The 27590-nt window shown below is 36.4% G+C and overlaps 2 protein-coding genes across 2 annotated transcripts; one reads left to right on the forward strand and one right to left on the reverse strand.

Moving 5' to 3' along the window:
- Positions 1–1949: 1949 nt before the first annotated feature.
- Positions 1950–22490, forward strand: LOC125834683 (transcriptional corepressor LEUNIG_HOMOLOG-like). Its single transcript, XM_049513820.1, has 15 exons — positions 1950–2047; positions 2404–2516; positions 2606–2904; positions 3352–3391; positions 3476–3578; positions 18230–18279; positions 18966–19115; positions 19260–19301; positions 19526–19661; positions 19885–19994; positions 20095–20241; positions 20798–20953; positions 21324–21440; positions 21546–21743; positions 22341–22490. Exons 1-15 carry the CDS (start codon positions 1975–1977, stop codon positions 22488–22490), a joined length of 1884 nt encoding a protein of 627 aa, XP_049369777.1. The 5' UTR covers positions 1950–1974.
- Positions 22491–23566: 1076 nt separating this feature from the next.
- LOC125834677 (F-box protein SKIP19-like) lies at positions 23567–26322 on the reverse strand. Its single transcript, XM_049513815.1, has 2 exons — positions 25996–26322; positions 23567–24303 (listed from the first exon to the last, which is right to left on the reverse strand). Exons 1-2 carry the CDS (start codon positions 26307–26309, stop codon positions 23778–23780), a joined length of 840 nt encoding a protein of 279 aa, XP_049369772.1. The 5' UTR covers positions 26310–26322; the 3' UTR covers positions 23567–23777.
- Positions 26323–27590: the final 1268 nt, after the last annotated feature.

Below are 27590 nucleotides of genomic sequence, written 5' to 3' on the forward strand. Positions count from 1 at the left end.
ATATCCACCTGTATAATACATCAAAGTGGTAGTCCCCCTTCACAAAAGTTGTCACTTTACAAAAACCTAGTATTCACAAAAGGTGACGACTTCACATGCATCATATTGGAGATGTTTGCTTTTGTATGATCAGAGGCATAAGATTGATGCAAACCGTGATCAGCCACAATGTTTTCCACAATCTGTCATACCTGAGAATTTAGAAATCAAGCATTTAGTTAGCAATTATTTCATATCAGTTAAACATGAACAAGACATAGAAAAGGTCCATAGGTAACACATTATCAAAGGAATCAGTGGTCAATACAACATCGTCAGGGAATCTAGATCTGTATGCTTCATAAAATTTACCCCACCAAACTTACAGAAATGCTTCATGGGGAGAATTAATGGCTGAAACAAACCACAAAATCAAAAATCATTACTTCAAAGCTCGATATTACATCACTTTACTCAATCAAACATCTCTCTCTAATATAGTAAAGGACAATTAATACAGTAAAAACATTCAACACTAGGTAACTACGATGCATCACATCAATGAAAGAGAATGACCTCAATTTATCAACCAAATTTCAACATGATCAACAGTCTACCATATGGTCATATGTAAGAATTACCAAACAAATTAAACATAAGAATTTTGCGACCCTTTAAGGTAAACAACAACCATTACTAAAATCCCTCCTAATTCATTAAGTGATAATTTTTAGCAATTGATTAAAAGAGAAAATTCATTAAAAGAGTTGCTTACCAACACGATTTTGATTAGCCTGAGTTGCATTGGAGAATGCCTCACCAGCCTCTATTAGACATGTAGTCGAGAATTACACGGTCAAGTCTGAAAAAGCACAAGCAAAGAAATCAAGAAGCATGATTAAAAAGAATCAAACAAATGGAAAAAATCACATACAACAAAAATCAAAAGAAAAGTAGACAAGTAGAGATTATCAAGTATATTAATCATCAAAAATGTAAGTTAAAATAACACTGAGGGGTAATAACTTTTGCTATAAAATAAATGAAGATCTATTTTGTAAAAAAACTTACGAGAGTTGAGCCGCCAAACTGTTCATGATTACCAAAAGCAAGCCCTTAATTAACCACGGAAAAGAGGAGGAAAGGAGATTTGGGCAAGAACAATTGGGAAAGACGAAGACTATCAAGAACCAAAATCCCACTTAGATTACACATAGAAGAATGCATATGCATATATATATATATATATATATATATATATATTTAAAGCATGAAAGCCCTTAGCAAAATGTCGTTTGTCTTTTTTACTCTTTTAAAATGGTGTTCACTCTAGACAAAATAATTATTTAATTAATTCATTATATTTATGCTTAATAACTTCCCTACTATCTAGGAATAGTCATTTAATAAACTCTTTAATTATGAGGTAGAACAACTAGTAGATTACCCTTTTATTAAATGACTATTTCTAGATAGTAGGGAAGTTATTAAGCCTAAATATCATGAAATAATTAAATAACTATTTTGTCTAGTGTGAACACTATTTTAAAAGGGTAAAGTAGACAAACGACATTTTGCTAAGGGCTTTCATGCTTTATATATATATATATATATATATTTGGTGTAATCTAAGTGAGATTTTGGTTCTTGAGAGTCTTCGTCTTTCCCAATTGTTCTCGCCCAAATCTCCTTCCTCCTCTTTTCTGTGGTTAACTAAGGGTTTGCTTTTAGTAATCATGACCAGTTCGGCGGCTCAACTCTCGTAAGTTTTTTACATGATAGATCTTCATTTATTTTATAGCAAAAGCTACTAACCCTAAGTTTTATTTTTACTTACGTTTTTAATGATTAATATTCTTTATAATCTCTGCTTGTCTACTTTTCTTTTGATTTTTGTTGTATGTGATTTTTTCCCTTTGTTTGATTATTTTTCATCATGCTTCTTGATTTCTTTGCTTGTGCTTTTTCAGACTTGACCGTGTAATTCTTGATTACATGTCTAGTAGAGGTTTCCATCAGGTTGGTGAGGCATTCTCCAATGCAATTCAGGCTAATCAAAATCGTAATGGTAAGTAGCTCTTTTTAATGAATTTTCTCTTTTAATCAATTGCTAGAAATTATCACTTAATGAATTAGGAGGGATTTTAGTAATGGTTGTTGTTTACCTTAAAGGGTCGTAAAATTCTTATGTTTAATTTGTTTGGTAATTCTTACATATCACCATATGGTTGACTGTTGATCATGTTGAAATTTGGTTGATAAATTGAGGTCATTCTCTTTGATTGATGTGATACATCGTAGTTACCTAGTGTTGGATGTTTTTACTGTATTAACTGTCCTTTACTATATTAGAGAGATATATTTGATTGAGTTAATGTGATGTGATATCGAGCTTTGAAGTAATGATTTTGTGGTTTGTTTCAGCCATTAATTCTCCCCATGAAGCATTTCTGCGAGTTTGGTGGGGTAAATTTTATGAAGCTTACAAATCTAGGTTCCCTGACGATGCTGTATTGACCACTGGTTCCTTTGATAAGGTGTTACCCATGGACCTTTCCTATGCCTTGTTCATGTTTAACTGATATGAAATAATTGCTAACTAAATGCTTTATTTCTAAATTCTCAGGTCTCACAGACTGTGGAAAACATTGTGGCTGATAACAGTTTGCATCAATCTTATGCCTCTGATCATACAAAAACAAACATATCTAATGTGATGTCGTCACCTCTTTTGATGACATCCTCTCCTGTGATGGAATCCATTGGTCCTGATGTTATGGATGCTGAAATTCTAAATTTGTTGTCAACTTATGATACCAATTTTGCATCACTAGATTTGTCTTCTCAAAGAGACATGACATTAGGCTTACAGTTTCCTGAGATAGGTGAAATGGGTGGCATGCTTCCGTTTGCAAGAAATTCTGGGTAATACCATGTTATGTTTATTGCTAAACTGATCATTCTTGCCACATTTTAATACAATGTCTGCGTAGTTACTTCAACAAGTAAAGGTTGAGCGCTTGATGTGATGTGTACTTTGTTCTCCTTAATTGGTATAATATAATTGTCTTAAGCTGCTAAGGCAACAAAAGAAAATTGAACAAAGCCATGTTCTTATTCTTTCTGTGTTGCTCTTAATTATGACCTTCTGAGATATGAAATTTCAAGTGTTCCTTGCAAAACTTGGCTATTAAGAAATGCTCATTAGTCTAGTAATTAGAACCAACTGCTTGGCCTATACTATGCGATAAAATTTTCACATTAACTAGATGGTCCAAACATGTTTTGTATATGAAACCACCATTACTTTGATTGTGGAGTTGGTGTATCAGAATCTTCTAATTTTGTTTGTTGTATGTTCATGTCCATCAGCTGTCAAATGCCAACTGCACCTCCGAAGTGGAATGCAAGAGTGTGTTTACATTTCCTCACACATTTGCAAACTTTTTTAATGAATAATTAGTTGAAAAGATTTGACAAGTTTTTATTCTTTCAGGATGACAGACCTGGCATAGACTTGGGAGGACCTATGCTAATGGAACCAAGTATTCATGCCCCTGCAAACGCTTTGCCTTCTTCACTGGAACTTTATGATTCAGGTCTGTTTGTAATTTAACATTAAATATTTTGCATTTAGTTTGTAAATTTTTGTCTTTTGCTTTGGTCTGTTGACTGTTTGAACATTAATATAGTCTGCAAATACTTTATATATATATTGAAGAGCACTTACTTATAATGTGTAGCACATTATAAATTTCTTTTTTTTTTTAGATTATTGTGCATCTCTGCCATAAACATCAAAATAGTATTTCTGCTTTGCATTTGATTCTCCAACTTAAAGGGATTATCTTTATATACTAAGATAGGGTCTGATTAGATACTGAATATCTTGGTCATTTCCAAATTGAAAAGAAGAATTACATTGTTGAAAGATGCACAAGTAATCAGATTAAGATTGTTTAGTTTTTGCTGATACCTGAACCTGCTAACTAGGATTTGCTGATCTATTTGTAAGCTATCAGTCCCTCCAGAAAAAATCAAACATTCCTCTGTTTTAGTAGGAAACTAATAACAGATGCTCAGCAGCTCTTGATATCAAGATTTTCAACAACTGCTCCTGAATGCATCAATTCTCTTTCCAAATATAGATGTTGATATTTTGAGAAAACTTCTATACTTAGTATATATAGGAAAGAAAGTTATGCGAAGAGAGAAGGATCTCCTATTATCCTTGAAATGACGAAGAGACATGACTAATTTGTTACTTCATGATACACAACCATTTGAATGTGTTCTTGAGTATTTAGCTTTTACCCGTAAAGTAATGGCACATTGGTGGATTTAGGCATCAGGAGAGGTTTGAAGCAATAGACTTACATCTAGAACGGATGATTGAAGCTCTAACACTGATGGTGATAACATTGCAACAATACAATTTGTCCTTGTTGGGTTGTCGAATAAATTGAGTTGAACTCTTAAAGTATACTTTATAGATTATTATGACGGTAAATCCACATTGGGACATAGAAAAGTAAAAAATTGTGATATGGTCCACATCAAGTAATAATGATTCTATTAGGAGGTTTATAATATTGTTTGATAGAAAAGATGAAGCAGATGTAGTGCATGGTCAGTCTCTTAGTTAAACTTCTAAAGATTAAGATTCCTCACGGTCAAATTAGGAAAATTGACCATTTGTGGCTGGAAGTAATCGTTAACAGATGGGATAATTTTTTTTTTTTTTTTTTTATGACAAAGGAAACCCGCAGCCGCTACCCTTTGGATGCGCACAGGGTAAAACCCCCGCTCCTATGCAATAGCTCGCAAACCACATAGGGGAGGTAACCCGCACTAGGCAAGCCTGGTGCGACGAGCTCGACCCAGAAGGCAAACCCCTTGCTTTCGGGTTAGTGATTTGTCTTAGATCTTTTTGGATGAGTTGTTTCCTGGAGCAGAATGTATATGATTGAGGAAGTTTCTTAAATTCAAAATTCAATATTCAATTGAAACGATCCAAGCAGAAACTCATGCCATAAAATCCATCCTTCTCCGTAAAGATATGGCACCTGGGCCTAACTCAATCCCAAAAGCTAGCTCATGAGGGGAGGTTTGTCCAAGTTCATATAAGGAGACCAAATTTGCATCTCTCTATTGATGTGGGACTTCCTAACACTCCCCCGCATGCCCAGACCTCAGCGGAAGCGTGAGCGTGAACACTTATAAATGGGGCCCAACATCGGTGAACAACAAATTGGGATGGGCTTGGCTCTGATACCATGTAGAAATATATGGCACCTAAGCCTAACTCAATCCCAAAAGCTAGCTCATGAGGGGAGATTTGTCCAAGGCCATATGAGGAGACCAAATTCCCATCCTTCTACCAATGTGGGACTTCTTAACACTCTCTTCCAAACAAGCTCAGATAATGAAGCTCATCTTGAAGCCATCATACTCTGTTTAAATGCCTTAGTTCTTAGCCTTGGTCGAGTTCTAGATTTTTATCAAGTATTTTCAGTCAAGGTAACTTATTTCATAGTTTACTCATATGTGAGTGGCCAATAATAATTTAATCTAGGTCCTTCTAATTTCACCAAGGTCCACTTAAAAGCTCAAATTATGTCTACGATTCTACTAGTTGTCAGTTTGGATGTCCAGTTAGGAATTCTTTCTCTTTCCCTTTTAACCATCTTAAAAAGTGAGAAGTTTTTATTTTGGCAATGGTAATTGCATCTGTATCTGAATTAAACCAAAATAGTGCATTGCTTGCTCTGGAACTATATATAAAAGAGTATTCTATGATCTACTGTCTGTGACTAGAGAGAATCTAAAACATCCATGATAGAGACAATATCATTGGAATACAACTTGTTACCACAAAAATATAACGGCAGAACACAATTCAGTTTGACTTTCTCCATACTATTCTCTATACTCTCATAGCATCTAAGGTTCCTCTCCTTCCAAATTGTCCACCAGACACTAGCTGGGACAATTCTCTATCTTTTCCTATACTTTGCCTGTGTACCTGCTTCCTTGCAGCTCAGAAGAACTTCTGTGACTCTCCCAGGCATGGTCCATGAAATTTTCTTAAGATTCAGGAACAATCTCCGTAGCTGATTTATAACCATGCAGCGCAGGAAGAGATGGTTAACTGTCTCAGCAGTTTCACCTTAAAAAAACACCCAGGACAGCTGAATTCCCCTCTTCATTAAATTATCTTGTCTAAGAACTGCTTTTGTGGCCAACAATCACACAGAACAGGCAACCTTAAGAGGTATCTGAACTTCTCAGATGTTCTTTCAAGGCTAGTTTCTTGGCATCTGAATGGGATGATTTAGCTTTCTTATTCAGCACCTACTTTGTAAGCACTGTCTTTACTCTTTAGTACCTTGCCGGATTAGGATGTCTTGTCCAATCTCCAAACCTCCAACTGCTCAATTGTGCTGAAAAAGTCACACACTCTGAATTGTCCACCACATACTAGCTGGGACAATTCTCCATCTTTTCCTATCATTTGCCTGTGTACCTGCTTCCTTCCAGCTCAGAAGAGCTTCTGTGACTCTCCCAGGCATGGACCAAGAGATTTTCTTAAGATTAAGGAACAATCTCCGTAGCTGATTTATAACCATGCAGCGCAGGAAGAGATGGTTAACTGGTTCAACAGTTTCACCTTAAAAGAAACACCCAGGACAGCTGAATTCCCCTCTTCATTAAGTTATCTTGTGTAAGAACTGCTTCTGTAGCCAACAACCACACAAAACAGGCAACCTTAAGAGGTATCTGAACTTTTCAGATGTTCTTTCAAGGCTAGTTTCTTGGATCTGAATGGGATGATTTAGCTTTCTGTAGTCGGCACCTTCTTTAGTACCTTGCCAGATTAGGATGTCTTGTCCAATCTCCATACCTCCAAGGGCTCAATTGTGCTGAAAAAGTCACATACACTCTGAATTTTCCAGTCATTTAGATGTCTTTTAAAAGTAAAATTCCAACTTGAGGGGATCATAACTCTGCAACTGTTATGGGATTGAAGTCCCAACTTAGGGATATCTGGTAATAAAAGTTCCATGATGCCAGCCTCGTGCCATTCATCCTACCAAAAATCAATTCTTCCACCATCTACCACTTTGATCTCAATGTTTGGTTTGAATTCATTCCATAACACTAATGGATCTCTACAGACTCGCACCATAAGGTGTGGTGACCTCTTTAGTTATTCAGTTGTCAGTCTCGTCATATTTGGCTCTGATTACTTTGCTCCGTAAGGTTCTTCCCAAGGTTGGTCCAAAGGGACCTGATGGTCCTCCATAGTCTAACTCTGCAAGTGTCATTGGATTCATCAATGCATTGTCCATTTTGTTCGTATTTCTGCTGTATTATATTCTTTCACAGGGCTGGTCTGTCCTCAACATATCTCCACAACCATTTCTTCAGCAGGCTGCTATTTTGTAGCTTCAACTTTCTAAACCCCATACCTCTATGCTCCTTGCTCTGCTGCACTATGTTCCGTTTCACCAGGTTGAAACCCTTATGCTCCTTGTTGCCATGCAATAGGAATTTTCTTCTTTATTTGTCTAGAACTTTGAGTACTTAGCTGGCATAGCAAAGAGGGGCATCACATAGGTTGGCAATGAATCTAGCACAAAGTTGATTAGAATTAGCCTGCCTCCTAAAGTGTACTGTAGTCACTTTTGAACTAACTACCTAAGTTGCGTCGACTTTGTTGAGGATATAATTAAGTAAATAAAAATGTGCTCTCTCTTACAACTTAAACTTTTAGATGAGATAGTTACATAATTGAGCATAGTATCGAAGCACGCAAAGGTCCTGAGATTGAGTTTCACTGCAACCCATTATCAAAGAGAAATTTTACGTGTTTGGCTCATGAAAAAGAATCGGGCCACAGGTGAGGGGTCGTACTGAGAATATAATTAAGCATATAAAGTGTGCTCTCATTAACAGTTTAAACTTTTAAATGAGATGGTCACACTTCAACAAACTTGAATCTGCCTAAATTGCTTTCTCCTTCTCCAAGTAATTCTAACTTGGAATGCAAGCACAAGGAAGCGACTAATGTTATGAGGGCTTGGGGAATAGGGTTTTTGGAGGAGAGCAAGTTTGTAGGTTTGAATTTTTGAGAACATGTAGTGATCTTAAAATATAGAATAGAAGGTCTTCACTCTTCACACTTACACCTTTGGTTAATTCTCTTTCCCTCAACTCTCATACCTATTCTAGAACTAAAACTTTCAATACGTAAGGCTAAGCGATGGACTTTAAAGTTACTATACTATTATAAGAAGTATATTAAATAGCCAACTTTAGGTTGATTCAATCAATGTGTCGTGGTGTAACTATTATTAAATACAAGTTTATGGAACATGGTGTTACTTTGTTTTTCGAGAAAATAAGGAGCACAGTGTTACTCTAGAATGATAAATTAGTAACGTGTCACTTAGAATGACTTATTGATGAGTCATGGGCTACCTTGATAGGAGTACTACCTAGACTATATGTGGTAATATCTTAATTATTTTCGATATATTTCTAACCAACCTAAGATTTCAAATTGAGTTTCTTAATTTTTTTTTTTTTTTTTTTATGACAAGGGAAACCTGCAACCGCTGTTCTTTGGGTGTGCATAGGGTAAAACCCCCGCTCCTATGCACTAGCTCACAAACCACATAGGAGAGGTAACCCACACTAGGCAAGCCTGGTGCGACGAGCTCGACCCAAAAGGCAAACCCCTTGCTTTCGCTCGCAAGGGGTTTCGAACTTGAGACCTCCAACATGGAAGTCCCAAGCCCAAACCACTGGGCCACCCCGAAGGGTAATTGAGTTTCTTAATCTTGATCACACAATTGGGCTTATAGCACACTATCCTTATAAAATGAATCACTAGTTTGATGTTCATTGCGGTTCTTTGAACATGTGCTTCTATAGCACATGTGCGCCACCTGCTTGCCCCATATGAAACATGTAAGGATATTCAACCTCAAAAAAATTGATGACCTTGGTACATCTTTTAGTTACCATTGTTCAAGTTCACATAAAGGAAAGGAATGAGATTGATGAATGTCGTTTGGCCTTTGAAAGGGTCTCATGTAGAGCTATGTGATTGGCTACATACAAGTATTACCAATTTAAGATCTAAGGGGTGGGGGGTCTACCATATGAAAGCCTGCCCAACTAGCTAACATAGAAAACGATTCTTGAATAACAGTTGTTTCTTTGTGATTCCCTTCCTAACCTAGCCAAGCCACACGAACACCATTTCGGATGGAAATGACATGTGGTATAGATTTATAAATATGGCTTGCATGGTTGGGATGGGGTAATTGAGAAGTGTGAGAAGAGGCTAGCAAGGTGGAAGTCTTAGTACCTTTCACTAGGGGGAAGACTAACTTTGATAAATTCTGTGCTTGATGCACTTCCAACATATATGATGTCATTATTTCCTGTCCTACCAGGAATCATCAATAGGTTGGATAGCATCGGGAGAAAATTTTTATGGCAAGGGAACAAGGAAAGGAGAGGATATCACTTAGTCAAATGGAAAACTGTGATCACTGAAAAGAGAGTTGGGGGTCTGGGGATCAAGAACATGAAGAACCAGAGCAAAGCTTTGAGGATGAAGTGGCTTTGGAAGTACTCAAATGATAATAAGAATTTGTGGGGCTCAGTAATAAAGGCAAAATATGAAGAGAGTGATAGTTGGATGACAAAGGAGGTTATCACCCCCTATGGTGTTAGCTTATGGAAATCCATTAGAGAACTTTGGAATGAATTCAAACCTAACACCAAGATCAAAGTGGTAGATGGCATAAAAACTAGATTTTGGAAGGATGATTGGCATGCAGAAGGAAATATGGAGACTCTCTTCCCTGACATCTACAATTTAGTTCTTCAGCAACAAAGTACTATAGCTGACTTATGTACTCCTTAAGGGTGGAATTTTGTATTTAGAAGACACCTCAATGACTAGGAAATTCCAGGAGTAATAGAATTTTTTAGAAGCATTGATCAATTTAGTGGTCTGGAAATAGGGCGGGACAGATTGCAGTGGTTGGGAAACAGTAAAAGGATTTTTAAAGTAGGTGCAGTGTACAAGAAGTTGAACCATTCAAAATCTGCAGTTACTCAAGTGGCCCTGGAGACATATATGGAAAGCCAAGATCCTCTACAAGGTGTCTTGCTTTGTGTGGTTATTGGCTAAAGAAGTAGTATTGACACAGGAGAATGTAATGAAGAGGGGAATTACACTTTGCTCTAGATGTGGGAAAACTGCAGAAACAGTCAATCATTTGTTCATCCAATGCAAAGTCACTGGCGAGTTGTGGAATCTGTTCCTGAGACTTAAAAACATCTCCTGGTCCATGCCTGGGAGAATTTCAGAGGCTCTATATAGCTGGGAAGAAGCAGGGACACAAGCAAAAAACAGAAGTAACTGGAGAATTGTCCCTGCAACTATTTGGTGGAAAATATGGAAAGAGAGAAACCTCAGAGTTTTTGAGAATAGGGAGAGTAGTATGCAACAAGTTAAACTGAATTGCATTTTTTTTTTGAGAAAGGTAACTTGTATTATAAACAAAGAATACATAAGGAGTATTCTAGTAATACTTACATCCAAAAGTTGCTAAAAGAAAAGAACTCCTATGGAGGTCATAAGAACTCTAAAATACTAGGAATATCCTCTGCATCTTGAGGATATTCATGTTTACACCAAAAAAAGAAAAGAGCCATGCAATTCAACTTCAAATTCTGCATAGAGCAGCTCTTGTTTTTAAAACATCTCTGGTTCCTCTCCATCCATATAGACCACCAAATGCAGGCTGGGACAATCTTCCATCTCTCCCTGTGTCCTGACTGATTCCCATCTCTGTTCCAGCAAGCTAGAGCTTCTTTGATGTTCCTTGGCATAGTCCAACTGATGCCCCTTAAGTTGATGAAAATCTGCCACAACTTCGCAACCTCTCTACAATGTAGAAAGAGATGATTTATTGTCTCGACCTCACATTCACAAAACCAACACCTGGAACAGATTTGCATGCCTCTTTTCATGAGGTTGTGTTGAGTGAGTGCAGCCTGATTGGCTAACAGCCAAGTGAAGCATGCTATCTTGAGTGGTATCTTGACTTTCCAAATCATCTTCCAAGGCCATCCACCTATATGAGTACCAGGTCTTTGTGAGCTTCTATAAGCCGAGCCAATTGAAAATCTGCCTTGCTCATCTGGATTCCAAAATAGATTGTCCTCATCTGTGTTTAGATCTTTGTACTGCCCTAGAATGTTGAGTAGCTCAACTATTTTATTGACCTCCCAATCATTTAGATGTCTTCTAAACCTTAGATCCCACCCTTGATTATCTCTCATTTCTCTGATTGTAGCCTCTTTTTGAAGGCTCATGTTGAACAAAATAGGGAACCTATTTCTCAGAATCACCTGATCCACCCATTTGTCTTCCCAGAACAAAGTCCTTCCACCATTCCCTACCTTGATTTTGCATTTGTTAAAAATTTGATCCATAAATTTCTAATGGATCTCCATACTCCAGCTCCATAGGGTTGTGTGGACAGGTTGGTGATCCACAAATTCTCCATACCAAACCTAGCCTTTATTGTTTCCTTCCAGAGAGCTTGTTCTTGTGAGGCAAATCTCCATAACCACTTCATAAGTAAGCTTTGATTCTGGATTTTCAGATTCCTTATCCCCAAACCTCCTTCCTTTTTGCTGAGAATGACTTGGTCCCACTTCACTAGATGGAATTTATGATTATTAGGATCACAATTTCCTTGCCACAAAAAATTCCTCCTAATTGCATCCATTCTATCAATCACATTTGTAGGCATATGGAAAACAGACATCATATATGTGGGTAGAGCATCTAGCACACTGTTGATGAGTGTGACTCTTCCTCCCAAGGACAAATATTGACTCTTCCAGTTCACCAGCTTCTTCTCACACTTTTCTAGAATGTTGTTCCAGATACCTTTTGACCTGCTCTTGTCACCCAAAGGCATGCCAAGGTATGTTGTGGGGAGATCCCCTATCTTCCCCCCTAGAATATTTGCAAGCATGTTTATCCTAGGCACCTCATTGACAGGAAAGATGAAGCTCTTTCTCCAATTGATGTGTAGGCCTGAGATGGCTTCAAAAAGGATCAGAATTACTCTCAAGTACTTTAGTTGAGAGCTGTCTGCATCACAAAATATCAATGTGTCATCAGCATACTGTAAGTGGGAGATGGCCAGACCTTGTCTGTTATTCATATTAGCATTGAATCCTCTTATCCATCCTCTTGTTTGGGCTGTTCTGAGCATGTCATTTAGGCCCTCCATTGCCAGGATAAAGAGGAAAGGAGATAAAGGATCTCCTTGTCTCAATCCTCTCTCTGATGAGAAAAAACCAGAGGGGGCACCATTTATCAAAATAGAGAACTTCACAGTTGTAGTGCAAAACTTAATCCATTTTAGCCATTTTCCTCCAAAGTCCATGTTTTCCAAAGACTTCCAGAGGAAGCCCCAATGCAGGTGGTCGTAGGCTTTTTCAATATCCAATTTGCATAAAATGCCTGGCACCTTACTGTTCTTTCTCTCCTCCACACATTCATTTGCAATCAAAATTGCATCCATGATCTGCCTACCTTTTATGAAGGCCATTTGTTGGGCATCCACCAGATTATGAACCACTTTCTTAAGTCTTTCGGTTAAAACTTTTGAAATGATCTTATATATGCTCCCTATAAGACTAATAGGTCTAAAATCCGTCAACTCCTTAGCCCCTATCTTTTTTGGAATCAATGCTATGAAGGTAGCATTAAAACTTCTTTCAAAAATACCATGATCATGGAAATTTTGGACAGCTGCGACTACCTCTTTTTTAACTACCTCCCAACATGTAATGAAGAAAGCCATAGTGTACCCATCAGGGCCTGGAGCTTTGTCCCCAGCACATGCCATGACACAATCCTTTATTTCATCCTCTGTAAACTGACTCTGCAGCATGATATTGTCCCCTTCACTAATCATCTTGCCATTTCTAGCACTGAACTAAGGTCTCCACCTCTCTGTCTCAGTGTAAAGATTCTGATAAAAGTTTAAGATTTCTTCTTTGATTATTGCTGGTTCTTGCGTGCACACTCCATTAACAGAAATCTTATCTATGTTGTTGTATCTCCTGTGGCTGTTTGCAGTTCTATGAAAGAACTTAGTGTTCCTGTCCCCCTCTTTTAACCACAAAGCTCTGGATCTTTGTCTCCAAGCTACTTCCTCTCTCTTTGCATTATCTTCAAATTCAACGATGAGAACTGCTCTTAAATAGGATTCATCATCTGTGAGTTGTCTTTGGTCTTGTATCCTCTCTAGGTCAGCCAGTTGATTGAGAATGCTCTGTTTCTGTAGTCCCAAGTTTCCCTGTCTTGTTCTGCTCCACTCTTTGAGTTTGTCCTTCAAGTATTTTAATTTACTTGCCAGGATAAAGTCAGGTTTTCCCCTAAAATTACTGGAATCCCACCAAGTCTTCACCATTTCCTTAAAATTTTCTGTTTGAAGCCACCAATTCTCAAACTTGAAATAGGAGTTTGGTCTCTCCCAATTACCACATTCCAATATCAGAGGGCAATGATCTGAAATGACCCTTTGTAATGTCGATTGTTTGATGTTCTTAAAAGTGTTCTCCCATTCCTCAGAGATCAGGAATCTATCCAGCCTGGCTGCAGGATCATGGCCTTCTCCTTTCTTCCATGTAAAAACATCTCCCGCTAGCTGGATGTCAAGTAGCTCTGCATCTTCGATAAAATCTGTGAAGTCTGTCATGGCCTTATTAAATCTGGTACAATTTCGTTTCTCTGAAGGGAATCTGACTGTATTGAAGTCCCCCCCAACCACCCAAGGTCCTGAAAAAAGACCTCTCACCGAGCACAATTCCCACCATACTTCCTCTCTCTCCTCTGTTATTAGGGGCATAAACTCCAGACATGTGCCAGCTGAAGTCCAGAGATTTGCCGGTGAATTTGCACGTAATACAATATGCACCTGTTTCACATACTTCCCCCTCCCAAACTCTGCTGTCCCACATTAGAATGACTCCCCCTCTAGTTCCGCTTGCCTCTAATTGAGCATGTTTTACCCATCTGTTGGCCCATAAATCTCTCACTAAGTTGTTTATATCCCCTTGCAATTTAGTTTCCTGAAAACAAAATACATCTGCCTTCCAATTGTGTATGAGACTTTTGATCACCAGCCTTTTCCTGGCATCATTTAGTCCTTTCACATTCCATGAAACTATGTTAATCTTCATGAGACTGCACGATGTTGCATCCCCCCCTACTTCTTGTGCCATAGCTAAAAAAATTTGTTCCCACTTCCAGGTTTTTTAGTTCCTTTGAGACTTTTGATTTTGGTGTCATCAACATTAGAGCCTTTGCTTCTTCACCGGTTCTTTGCCTTTTCCCATCTATCTTCATGAACAGTTCCTCTGCAATTTCCTCACACCCATTAAAGTGAATCCCAAATTCTTTTCCCAGATTAATGATGTTCTGTCGGACCCATAAAGGAATTGTAGAGTCCGATGTTGGTTCGAAGTTCTCTGGTAGCTCGGTGTAATTCAATGGAGTGGCTTCCTCAACATTCACAGCTCCAAGTTCTTTGTTTCCTAGTTCTGCATAAGTGTCGATCTCTAATCTACAGTCCATCTGAATGATTGACATAGCGTCATCATCCCTCTGAGTTGCATCCTGGAGCTCTTGATCTAGCTCTTCTCCCTCGCTTTGTGAGTCTCCTGATGAAGTGTCAAAAATATTTTCTCCTCTGATATGTTGAGAGGCCTGCGCTTCTTTCCACTGATTTGCTATTATTTCATCTATAAAAGGGTCTGCTGGGCCTTTTGCATTTTTCCCCTCCCCTTCTTTAAAACCGATTTGGGCCACTGGATCATGTCCCAAATTTCCCCAGCCCAAAAATTCCTTCTTCTCATTTAAATTGCCTGCATGTGCTATCACACGTGTATCAAGACCCTCATCCCTTTCACGTGACCTCTGGTACGTTTGCCCATCTGTAAAATTCAAATTTTCCTGCGACTTTGAAGTGCCCACGTGCCCCATCACCTCGGTGCACTCAAAACCCCCCTACCCTCTATAAAGTAGGGTTTCTTCATAGACTGCTGGGTAATACCCTTCTTCCCCCTTTGTCCACTATTCACCAACCTCGCCGGAGCTTCAATCCAAATTTGGATCTTGAAGATATATCCATCGTGTATCAGTTCCACCGTCTTTGGGACTGATTCTTCATCCCCTCTTACCTTTATTCTAGCCCATTTTAGGTGGTTTCGGAGCTCTGTTTCCTCTTCTGTTTGTATCCATCCACCGCACAGATTTCCGATCTCTCGAAGGATCTTTTGGGACCAAAACTGGAGTGGAAGGCCTACCAGTCTGATCCAAACTTCCTTCAGGCTTTCCTCGATGGAGTTTGAGCATGGCGTCCACCAGTCTAGATGGAATTTGTGAGATTTCCAGAACCATTCTCCCTTCAACACATGGTCTGCTGTTGTCTTGGTTGGGAACTCAAAGAGAAATTGGTTGCGTCCCATCTCATATATGTAAATACCATGGTGTTGTTTCCAAGAACTATTTGCCCAACGACGGATCTCAGCAAGATGGACATTCGAGATCTCCTCTGGTAGGCTTCCTACCACGCTCCTATCCAGAAGTTCATTTTGTGTTTTCCTAGCATCTTCCGAAATAAATAAGGAATTTCCTTTCCTGTTTACCCCAGCATCATTCATCTCTCTGGTTGACCATTTATTATTCTTGACAGCCTCTGCATAAAGGAGCCCTTCCTCCGTCGTACGATGTAAAAGCTTGACTGTCCTTGTGGTTTTGATATTAATGAAGTTGGTTATCTTAGTAGCAATATCCAACCACCCTGAATTAAATGACCATTCTGGAATAATAATAATTTTTTTCTTCTTTCCTTGCAAATTAATGATACTAAAATAGCGACCAAATCTGTTAAAATTTCTTGAGCAGAAAATCTCAGAATAATGGTCGTGATTTTTCCATCTCTTCACCGAGTTTCCTTTCGTTTTCGATGCTTCCTTCAAAAGGTGAACTATCCACTCCATCGTTTTCTGGCTGAAACTCGCCCTAGTCATCATGTTTCGGCCTCTTTCCACCCATTCATACCAAATCTCAGCCCTTGAGATCTTCCTTGTAATGTCATAAGATTTAAAACCTACCGCAAAATAGATGATATCGCTACCCATGATGAGAAGAAGATGAATAGAAGAAGAGAGGTTGATAGACAGAAGAGATAATTCCGATGGAAGAAGTCCACCGGAATGGGAATCCAGGGCCCAGAAGGGACCTCAGATGAAAACCTCGGACATCGTGCCTCTGTGTTTTTGGTGTAATCAAATTTACTCTTATGATACCGTCTCTATCATTGATGTCTTAGACTCATTATAGGGATATGTCGGTATTATTAGAGTTGTTGTAAATACGGGTTTCAGTACATAGGTTCTACATAAATAGAAACAATTACCATTTTCAAAAGATAAATAAATGTTGCCTGCATGGGTCTAAGGTTGCTCTTGTTCCTTATTTATCAGGTACTCCTCCCTCTGTCCCATTTTATGTGGCAGCATTTCCTTTTTGGTCAGTCCCAAAAAGAATGTCACATTTCCTTATATGGTAAGTTTATAAAGGTACAATTCCTCTTTTATCCTTGTTGGTCCCACTTAATCTTAAAATAATACTTCAATACATTTATGAGGAGAGAGAAAAAAGAGTCTACTTTTTAAAGGGCAATTTGGTAAACATTTCAAAGTCTTCATTTATTTCTTAAACTCCGTGCCCGGTCAAATGTTGCCAAATAAAATGGGACGGAGGGAGTAATATTTAGTTGTTCAACTAATTAGAGATATTAAGCGAGCTGCGAGCCACATTTGTTTGTACATACAACTCGACTAACTCAACCTTAGCATGTTTATCAATTTTGGCATGTGTAACCTTAAGGCCAACCAATGTTGTTGAAAATAATTATTTTGACATAAGTATAAAGTGTATTAAGAGTTTATCAAGTATTACACTTATAGAAAACAAAAAAAAACATTATATATTTAATATAAAAGTATTTTTCCTCCGGAAACGAGGTAGTGGTAAGGTATGTGTACGCTCTACCCTTCCTAGAACCCACTTGTAGGATTTCACTGTGTATGTTGTTGTTTGTAATATAAAATTACTTTTCGATTTGATTCTAAGATACAAATTTATTATACTAGTAGATGTGTATTATACTCGATTTTAAGGTTGTAAATTTGCTTGTTACTCTATAATGATTTGTGTTTGATCTTGTGTACATATATTCGAATTGAGCTCTACTCCAATTTGAAGCTAGTTTGATATATGAGCGCAACTTGATGAAACTACACATGTGATATCTATCGTTGACTCCCATTCTCTTGGTGATTATGCCAATGGCTAGTTAGAGATTACCTTTAGTAAAAAATTTACAACTAAGTTTGTATATGACACACTTCCCCATTTGGGTAGAGATGCATGTTGTAGGTTGAAGTAAGAAAGGATGAACATATGACAACTTAGGAATAAGATCCACCAAAGCAAGTATGCGCCGGAGGCTTTTCTAAAATAGAACTTTGATACAATGCCCTTTCCCTTCACATCTTTTTATCCTTTTGAGTTTTTTGAAGATGAAACTCTGTATGTGCAATTAATTTCCATTGAATTGCTGACCAAGATTTAATCCCTGTAATTTCTTAGTTTTAGTTCCAGTTTCATTTTGAAGTTCGATTCATTATCAATTGGCAATTTTCACTGCAAAATACACTAGGAAAACTAACATGGAAGGAAGTATGAAATAAACAGACAATCTTTAAGACTTAGATTCAGCAAAATAATCAGTTTGATGAGTGCTATTCAGTACATTTTCTCTTTAGAAAAAGCACCATGAGAAGTTCGTGTTGCGATCAGATAGATGAATTTCATGTACTTTTTACCATTAAATTTTACAATGTGCCCAAGTAGCTCGGAATTGAGGCCTAGCTGGTTTTTTTATATATTGTACAATGTTCCATCAGGTTGTGTTGGCATTTTATGCACTTTTGATCTCCTTATCTTTCTTTTCAAAATTTTAAATTTCCTTTTGATTTCTTATGCTTTGTACCCGTAGATCACCTTATCTTTCTTGTTAAAATTATATTTCCTTTTGATCATCTTTTTGCGTTGTTGTTCCTGCAGGGAACAACATATCTCTCCAACAAGCATCTCATCAAGGATGGCCATCCGTTGTGAGTACCTTGAACTTTTGCGTTAATAGAAATGTGAAGTCCATTATGGTGTTTAGGACCTCTAGGTTCGGGTCAGCTTTTAGTTAGTTCATTCCTTTCATATTCAACCCTGGGAGTTGCTTCAATTCCCCGTCATTAGCCATCCAGTTGTACATCCCAATGTAATAGTGCCAACTAAATGTCTTTTGAGAACTACACCCTTTCCACTATAGGATGTTCTACCAAATGTAGTAGTACATAGTACATACATTGGATAAGCTCAAACTTCCTGCCCTTGCAAGTACTGTTGATTTCTTCCGTATGTTCACTGAAGCTGACTCAAGTGGAATAGATGCAGGAGTAAGTTGAATACTCAAGTAACTATTTCGCTCCTAGGGATTGTAACATAATGCAATTATTTTAGCCATGGAAACCATGAGTTGGTTTTTAGAATTTTCTGGTTGTTGAAATCTCTTTGTAAAAACCTTGTACAACAAGTTATTAGTAAGTAAAATAAGAACTGTAACTTAAAACTCAACTTTAAAAGCAGAAACCTATGTAGAAGAAAGAAAAAAAGAGAAAAATTTCAAAGTATTTGCATAGTCCAGTAATCAACAGATTGAGGGACAAAATATAGGTTTACCCTACTACACTGTTGTGATTGAGATTTTTTTCCTGCCTTAACTTTTTCTTCTGGCATTGAACAGATGTTAGTTGATACAGATCAGAGGACCCCAGAGTTTTTACCAACTAGCCATCAAAAATTAGCTCCTATGGGAGGACTTAAGAGAAGATCTGGAAAGCAACCTGCAGTGCAGGAGAAAATAAACCAGCTGGGACTGCAGTATTCAAATAAGGTATGGCTAATATCACAAAGGCTGTTGCTAGAAACTGATTTTATTTGAACGTCGTTAAATTTCAGCAATATTTTAGCACTGCCAGAATTGAGGAAACATGTGCCCCTGTTTGGCTTCTAATTTCTTATTTGTGTTTTGTATCAGAGTGGCATAAAGAGGAAAGCTCCATTGAGTTCTTTGGCATCCGTAAGATCATTTTTCTGCATCTACTTCTTAAGCCCTTCATGTGCTGGTGATTCGTTTTCACTCTGCCGCTGATAAACATCATCATTTTTTTGGATTGGACTTCACTTTCCTAGTTTGTTCTTGTCTCTGTCACCATAATAGTCACTTGGACGAATGCGCATGGAATGTCAATGTAGTCTTCATCTACTTTATTCTTGCTCCTTTAATATTTTCCTGAGTTGTAGGTTTGCATAAAAGCTACTGTCTCTGGTGTTGCAAAGAATAAGACTATAAGCTGCTATTCCCAAGGAGATGATGGTCTGGTCATTGCAAGTAGTTCAATTGATGCATCGACGAAAAAATTTGCTACTCCGCAGAAAGGTAGGGGACAACAAGTTTAATGGTTCCTAAGAAATCTAATATTAAAAATGTTGCAATTTAGATAATTGACTGTTGACAGAAAATGTTAATCCTCCATAAGGACTGTACATAACTGGTGTCACCTGTTGTTTGGCTCTATACTCACCTTGTTAGGTTGTGCATCTATGTCATATTGAGAACCCAATTGGCCACAAAGGATAATTGATTTCATATTGCTTTGCAGAAAACTCTTTTAAAGAGATTAGTAACCTTGACACAAAAATGAGCAAGCTCCTATGTTGCCACTTCAATTCAAAAGGAGAGTTGTTGGCTACCGGTGGAGACAACGGGAAGGTTTGTCTTATTAATCTTCAACAGGATTCTAGCTGGTCAGATGGAAGAGTGCTTGTCTGAAATTCTCCCATTAACAAACTTGTACTGTGATCTATGTTAGGTTTTGATTTGGGAGTTAGGAAATAACAGAACTTGTAGTGTACAAGGGCATGCTCATCAAGTCACAGATGTCTGTTTTAGACCAAACTCAACAGTGTTTGCATCATCTTCGTTTGACAGAACTGTGAAGATATGGGATGCAACAAAGGTACTACCACTAGTTTCCATTGCAGATCCTTTGTCGAATGAGTCTTTCAGTTACTTTTCTTTTAAGTTGTAACGGCTCACAAGTAGCAGTCAGCACAGATTCAAATCACCAGGATATATATTCATTAGTTCTATGATTTTCTTGTTCTTGGTCCACATTATTTCTTCTGATTTCTGTGCTAATATTATCCCGATTATTTTGCTTGTACTGCAATGAGAACATATATTTATTTTTAGCTGCTCATTGAATTTTCCATGTGATATTTATTGTTACATTGTATTTTTCAGTAGTGAGAATACTCAAAACATTTGTCTCAATTATATCAAATATCAACATCATAATATTATGTTGTCTATAATACATTTCATTTGAGTCAATATTTGAGGAACTTGCCTGTTACCAAAACATCTTTAGACCTTTAGAGTCTTTTTATTTTCTACTGATAATCAGGATTTCTCATAAGAATTACTGTATAATCACTTGAATTGCTTACTTTTGATCTGTGTCTATTATAACCACAATACGGTACATGTTTCACCATTTTGTCTTCATCCAGCGAAGCAATCCTTTCCAAAAGCTTGTCGGCCATGATGGGCATGTGATGTCAATAGATTTTCATCCAACAAAGTTGAGTCTCCTCAGTTCTTGTGATAGCAATGACGAGATTAGACTGTGGGATGTCAATAGCGGTGATTGCAAACTCAATTTTAAGGTTGGTGTCTCTATTTTCTTCTTTTTCTTTAGATGTTGATAAAAATGCATCTCTATATGACATATGAAGGCTCCATACTTCGATAGTTAGCTGTTGTTTCTGTTTCCATTTCTATTTGAAGATTACTTAATTATCCAATTCAAATCATTGTTGAATGTGTTTTTTCTTGAATTCTTGCATTTGATTGTAGGAATTGTTTTTTCTTATTATTTTTTCTTCGTAATTTCAAGAAATTTCAAGGTTTTCAAAAGAACATCTGTATCACATTCAACAACGCATTGTACGGTGCTCTGAAAAGAGTGGTTTATTGAGTAATAACTATAATTCATTCATGAAAAACTGTATTGATTAGCTCTTGGTACAAATGCAGGGAGGTATTAGTCAAGTTAGATTTCAACCTCAACTTGGGGACTTTTTGGCTAGTTATACTGGAAATATTATAAATATTTTTGATGTAGAGACTAACAAGATCCAAAAAAAATTACAAGTAAGATGCTTATTCTTGATCGTCTATCAAGCTTTTGTTTTATATATCTCATTAGTTGTGTAACTATATCATATCAATGTGGTTTCGTTTTTTATTTATTTATAGGGACACGTCAAAGACATCCATTCAATCTGCTGGGAGATGAGTGGGAGCTACCTGGCATCTGTGAGTGAAGATAGTGCGCGGATATGGTCTGTTAGTGACGGAAAGTGTTTATATGAATTGTACTCTAGTGGAAATAAGTTCCAGTCATGCACTTTCCACTTTGGGCACCCTCTAGGGTTGGTGATTGGTTCTGATAAGGTATGCTTACCACAATTTGGACATTTTCTGATAAGGGTTTGAGTTCATACATAATTTCTTTGCAGACTTGACTCAATTAATATATATATATATATATATATATATATATATGCAAAAAACAACAAATATAACTTAGGATTCTTAGATATTGAACCATTCCGAAAAAAATTAAAAATGAAATACAGAACTTTTCTCTTTGTCAGCCAAACCCTAAGAAATGAAAAAGGAATAATACGAGGGTAAGAATATGCGTTGTCTGCAGGTTTGCGTTATGGTGTCATAATAATATGTCTTGGAATGCTCATTTTGATATGAGGTTTTCTTCCGAGAGTATTGTTGTTATTCTTGCTATTTATTTAATCTCAATAAAGAAAATGTTGATTGCATATTGATTTCATTTGAATATTTTTTCTTCCCTACTCGTGTTTGATGATTTTGCAATGCTTCATAACTTCTCTGTTGAGGGAAATTTACGACTACTAGAACTCCAAACTGAGTAGTTGTCGTGTCAGATCTGAAGTTTATTCACATGTATAGTCCTTGATTATTTTTTCTCCTTTTACCTCTTTATCTGATACCTGTTAAATGTTGTTGCAGTTGTTGGAGGTGTGGAATCCTTTCTTGCAGAGGAACATAACTAGACCATATAGTGCACATTCTGGTATAATTACTTCATTAGTAAATTCACCTTCGAAAGGAATCGTAGCTTCAGTGAGTGATGACCAATGGATCAAGATATGGGAATGACACTTCTTTGTGGATCAAGATACAACAGTCATTCTTCCTTGTTTCTTTTATCCAAATTACATCAATGAAACTATCAACTGCATATGCCCTTTCGCAGCGCGTATGCATTTTGGACCATATCTATATAAAGCTAGGCATAGAAACACTGACTTGGGTTTCAATTGATTCGGGCTAAAATAGTTGAAATAAATAGTCATTGCAACTACGCGAGTGGCGATTTTGCATTGATCTTGTTTCAAGGAAAGCTGTGTAATTTATGTTCTATAGGATTAGACCATATTATTTCGTTGTTACTATCTTTAGTCAATATGGTATATATATATTGTATAATTTGCCCTATCGCAGATACACATACACTTCTAAAATAACAATTGTTCTATAACACTTAATTATATGTCTTTCATTGTTACTAACTTTGGTCAATATATTGTACTAGGTTTATCTTCATATGATACTCATCTAGTGGAATTTATTGAATAGGGATAAGTTGGAACATCATTCCATAGAAATTTTACATGCTAAAATTTGGACAACCAAAAAAGAACTCTCTTATGAAACGATAACCCCCTTGTGCAATATTTTCCGATGAGACTTTTTTTTAAAAAGGACTAAAATACGAAAATAAATATCTTTTTCCATATTTATTCCCTATGTTGAAATGAGATGCACATATGTATACTAATCATATAGAACTAATTGATCATATACATCGAATGGCCAATATATTTTTAGAAAAACAATGCAATTGTGAAGAAGCTCTAGTTGTAAACCACCTCTCTCCCAAGGTAGGGTTAAGATCTACCTATACTTTATCCTTGTGCAATTACATTGGACATTTTATTATCGTATATCAAGATAATCAAATAGTTCAAAAAGAGTTAAAATGAGTCCCAACAAAGTAAGCAAGTCTTTCTTGTCAAAAAAAGAGAGTAAGCAAGTCCATGTTGAGTTTGAGAGACATTCTATATTCATAGTATTCTCCTACCCCACCCCTACCTTCTGAATATTTGTCTAGATTATATATATTTTCTTCGCGGATTTGTATGCCCATAGAAATTGTAGAGAACCTCTAGTAATAAAATCCAAACATTACAATAAGTCAAATGGAAAAATAACACTACATAGTCTAGTCAATACTTACAAGAACGTAGTTGCAAGTAGATCTTTGACAAAAATATTGATACTAGAGGATGGGGAATGCATAATACAAAATATTCCCTATATTTTTGCCACAAACATCTGAAGGAACTGTTCATAAACCAATGACCTAAAAAGTTCACAGCTTCACTAATCATCGGACATGCTATCAGACAAATCCTCATCCCAACAAGCCTCAAATGAAAATTCAAGACCCTCCAAAGATTCGTGAGGGAGCTTCACATCTTTAATATTCCTGGAAATTCTACTACTCAAGACTTTGTTGAGGCTAACATATTTGCACAGACGCAAGTCTAGAGAAACAAGATGAGGACAACTATCAAGAATAGCTTGGAGGCCTTTATTTGTCATACTATTCCCAATGAGATGAAGGTGGTGCAAGGTACGTAGATTTTTAGCAATAGCTAGAGCTTCTTCATTTCTTTCATCTTCGTTATCAGAGTCATCGACTGATCCCATATACAATGACTTATTAAATTCAAATGACTTCAACCGTGGGCAAGAGTGTCCAAGAGCTTCAATGCCTTCTATCGTGATAGCAGTGTGTGTCAAACTCAACTCCTCCAACAATGGGAACTTTTGAACTGCTTCAACCAAGCTTTCACATACCTTAAAATAGCAACAGGCAATACTAAGTCTCTTCAGTTTTCCTGATCTGGTGTACAAAGTAGAAATGAAGCAATATCACCTAACACAATCAGGCTTAGTACAAAAGATTAGTGAAAGGTATATAACACTCCCCGTACCAATTTAAGTGTCTTACATTCCTTTTTAGTCTGTCCCAAAAAAGAGTCTCTTTATATATTTAGTAAGTTTTTCAATTCCAACATCCTACATAGCAAGTTGATGACCACAAGATTTGTAAGTCTTCCTTTATTTCTTAAACTCCGTTGCCAGTCAACTAAGACACTTAAATTGGGACGGATGGAGTAGTAGGATATAACAATTTGCAACTTGAGAAAAAGAAAAGAAAAAAAAAAACCACAGAAAAAACAACATGCTTTCTCTGCAGTGAAAGAGCAGTTTTTGTTGGGGAAGTAAGAGAAGGAATGGAATTTCAGAGGCAACACAAACAAAAAGAGTAATGAAGTACTACAACAACAAATTCATAAAGATTCGTCTGTTTTTTTTTTGCAATCTGAAAGATAACAACTTTATGAAACTGATTCTTTGATCTTTGAGATGAGTTAGAGGATGTTTCCTATTTCACAGAATAACTACTATCTTCTTTTTTCCTTTTTTTTTTACTCAAGTAATTTCCATGAGTTCTGTTTTTGTGACAATACTTACTCTTGCATTAAGAAACTTAGGAATTCAAAGTACTTTATAAATAAAGACCTTTGTATGACGAACATTATTCCCAAAGACCTGTATAAGAGATGTAGAAGACCATGGATGGCAGCAAATACACTTCACATATTTCAGAGTATGGTACAAGGAAGATAAGACAAAGCAACTTGGCGCAAAAAGCTACCAGAAATGCATAATCCATGTTCAGTTAAGCTTACTTGTGGAGGAACATCAACATTTAAAAAGTTCACGAGACATACATTGGATTATGTCAACTATACATGTATCAGGAGGTGAATAGTCCTATAATGTGGATACAAGCTCTGTGAAACTTCTCGGTAAATAAGATCAAGATTCGAGATGTTTATGATGAACCCTTAAACTTGTATTCAAGAAAAACAACCCTCTAATCTCTACATTGTTATGAAAGTGAATCATTACTAAGTTTATCAAAAGCGCAAAAAAGCTAAGGTTCATTGGAGCTTTACACACAAAGCACAAATAAAGTGTAGCCTTTAATTGAAAAAAGCGCAAATGGAGAAAAAAAATGCAAATATGTATATGATTAGTATAGGACCAGTAATAATAAGCATAAATAACAAATATATGGAAATATCAAATGTTCAATGTCGCTTCTTTAGCAATGGAAAGTATGACTTAGAGCCTTGATGACAACACTGAACCACAGATTAAGTGAGATGAAACACTCAACATGTTTTGCACAACGATACCTCTCAATCGGTTATGAATCTCTAGTTGAGCAACTCACACAAAAATGAAGCGTCTCAAACTTTGTCTTTAAAAAGTCTGGCAGGCGGTTCAAATCTATGTTACTCAGACTCTTCAAAAATGTATGCGTGTCAAATACGTATTGCATTTTTTAAGGATCCGACACTGGTGCAACAAACATTTTTGGAAAGTTGGAGCAACTTAGGTTTAAATTACACATTTTAGCATATAAAACTAAACTAATCATGTTATAATTCATCATAAAGTCAGTTTATATAGCAAATTAACATTCATAATGGAACCCTAAAATTTGGGGGAAATAAATTACCTTTCAGCTATGTACTGAACCAACTTATCATTGCCAAAATACTGCAAATTGATATCAATAAGTTCACCTCTACTGCGATCAACGGCACGGCGGCATATTTTCTCTAACTGGTAACCTATTTCAGTGAGGTTCCCATTATTCCGCATGTTAATAACTCGCCACATTGATGGTTCCTTGCATATTTGCCTCCATTTTCTGCACACTTTCCGTGCTGTCTTCAGTATCTCTATAACACCCAGCCTCTGTAATATGTTTTCCCATATACCTTCCTGCAATTCCATCCATGGCGGTTCTTTCGCCATCGCCGTATTCATTGTTTTCTAGGGTTTTACACAGGTTTTAAAGGACTCGTTTCCCGCTTAAAAGAAATTTTCGTTTCAAATGGAAAAAATATTTCCTAAACTTGCTATGAATTATTAGTTTTTTCACCTTAACTAACTGAGCTTAAATACACTTTTAATCTTTCGATATGAGTGAAATACAACTCTAACACTTCTCTCGACTTTTTATTACGAGTCTCATGCTTCTACAAGAGTTTGAGACCATTTGTTAAATCGTGTGAGAGTTTGAAACCACTTGTTATGTCGTGTACTAGATCGATGGTGTATCTAACTTTAGTTAGTCAATTAGAGGGGTAATTTTTAAGATTATCAATAATTAAGGACGAAACTAGTCAAATTTAAAAATGTTTTTAATACTTATTTCAATTATAATTGATATCAATGTGTTAAGAAAAATGGATGTGAAACTAATGTTTTGACTCAAATTATGATTGTAAGAATATTAGGAGTCATTACCTTTTACAAATAAGTGAAGATTTAAAAGGTTAATGATAATTCATTTTAAAGTCCAAATAATGATAAAAAGACGATTTCGAGCTCGATAATGAACATTTCTTTTGGATTTTAAGAAATTCAATTCTGTTTAAAATCATGATATAAATCACAACTACATGTTTATTTATTTTTTATCAATCATCCCATGTTGTTACAAGGTAAATTATGAAGTGACACCTTATAAAGAAAGAACTTAAGATGTTGAATGGAAAAATTAACTTAAACTGATAAAAACTTATTCGTATAAGATGTTTACATTAAATCAATGAATGCATCTCATGTTTGACGTATTTATATTTATTGAGCACTTGATCATAATCAATATTCACTTCATTAAATTGCTTTACTATAGTAAATTGCATTGATTTGGTATAAATATCACGTACAAACAAATATTTACCAAGTAAACTCCCACTCCCCTACACTTGTGAGCGGAAAGGATTCATCCGAACCTCCTTCAAAAATTATAATGTACAATCAAGATCAAAATTATTTTTTGGTAGCATTGAATTTACAAAATAGCTCATTAAAATGAATAAAACTTTGCATGAGATAAATTAATGAGTTTTTTAAAAAGCTACTAACAATCAAAATAAGGTCTTTTTTATTTACATTTACATTTACATCAAATATAAGAGTCTGTAATTTGATAACATGAAGAGTGAATTTATACCATAAAATATTAATGTACGAAAAAAAATGAGTGAGCTTGAACTTGTTCATAAATATTTTATTCAATTCAACTTCCTCAATTACATT

The sequence above is a fragment of the Solanum verrucosum genome, unplaced genomic scaffold (assembly GCF_900185275.1).
Source record: "Solanum verrucosum unplaced genomic scaffold, falcon-dt-bn FXZP01000149.1, whole genome shotgun sequence".
In the NCBI taxonomy this organism is placed as follows: Eukaryota; Viridiplantae; Streptophyta; class Magnoliopsida; order Solanales; family Solanaceae; genus Solanum; species Solanum verrucosum.

What these genes read in the sequence shown, in the direction of transcription:
- LOC125834683 (XM_049513820.1), top strand. Translation starts at nt 1,975, where the DNA reads ATGTCTAGTAGAGGTTTCCATCAGGTTGGTGAGGCATTCTCCAATGCA. An exon ending in CTCCGAAGTGGAATGCAAGA is followed by an intron (nt 3,392 to 3,475) that starts GTGTGTTTACAT and finishes TTATTCTTTCAG; the next exon opens with GATGACAGACCTGGCATAGA. An exon ending in CCGGTGGAGACAACGGGAAG is followed by an intron (nt 19,995 to 20,094) that starts GTTTGTCTTATT and finishes GATCTATGTTAG; the next exon opens with GTTTTGATTTGGGAGTTAGG.
- LOC125834677 (XM_049513815.1), bottom strand. Translation starts at nt 26,309, where the DNA reads ATGAATACGGCGATGGCGAAAGAACCGCCATGGATGGAATTGCAGGAA. An exon ending in GTTCAGTACATAGCTGAAAG is followed by an intron (nt 24,304 to 25,995) that starts GTAATTTATTTC and finishes TTTGTACACCAG; the next exon opens with ATCAGGAAAACTGAAGAGAC.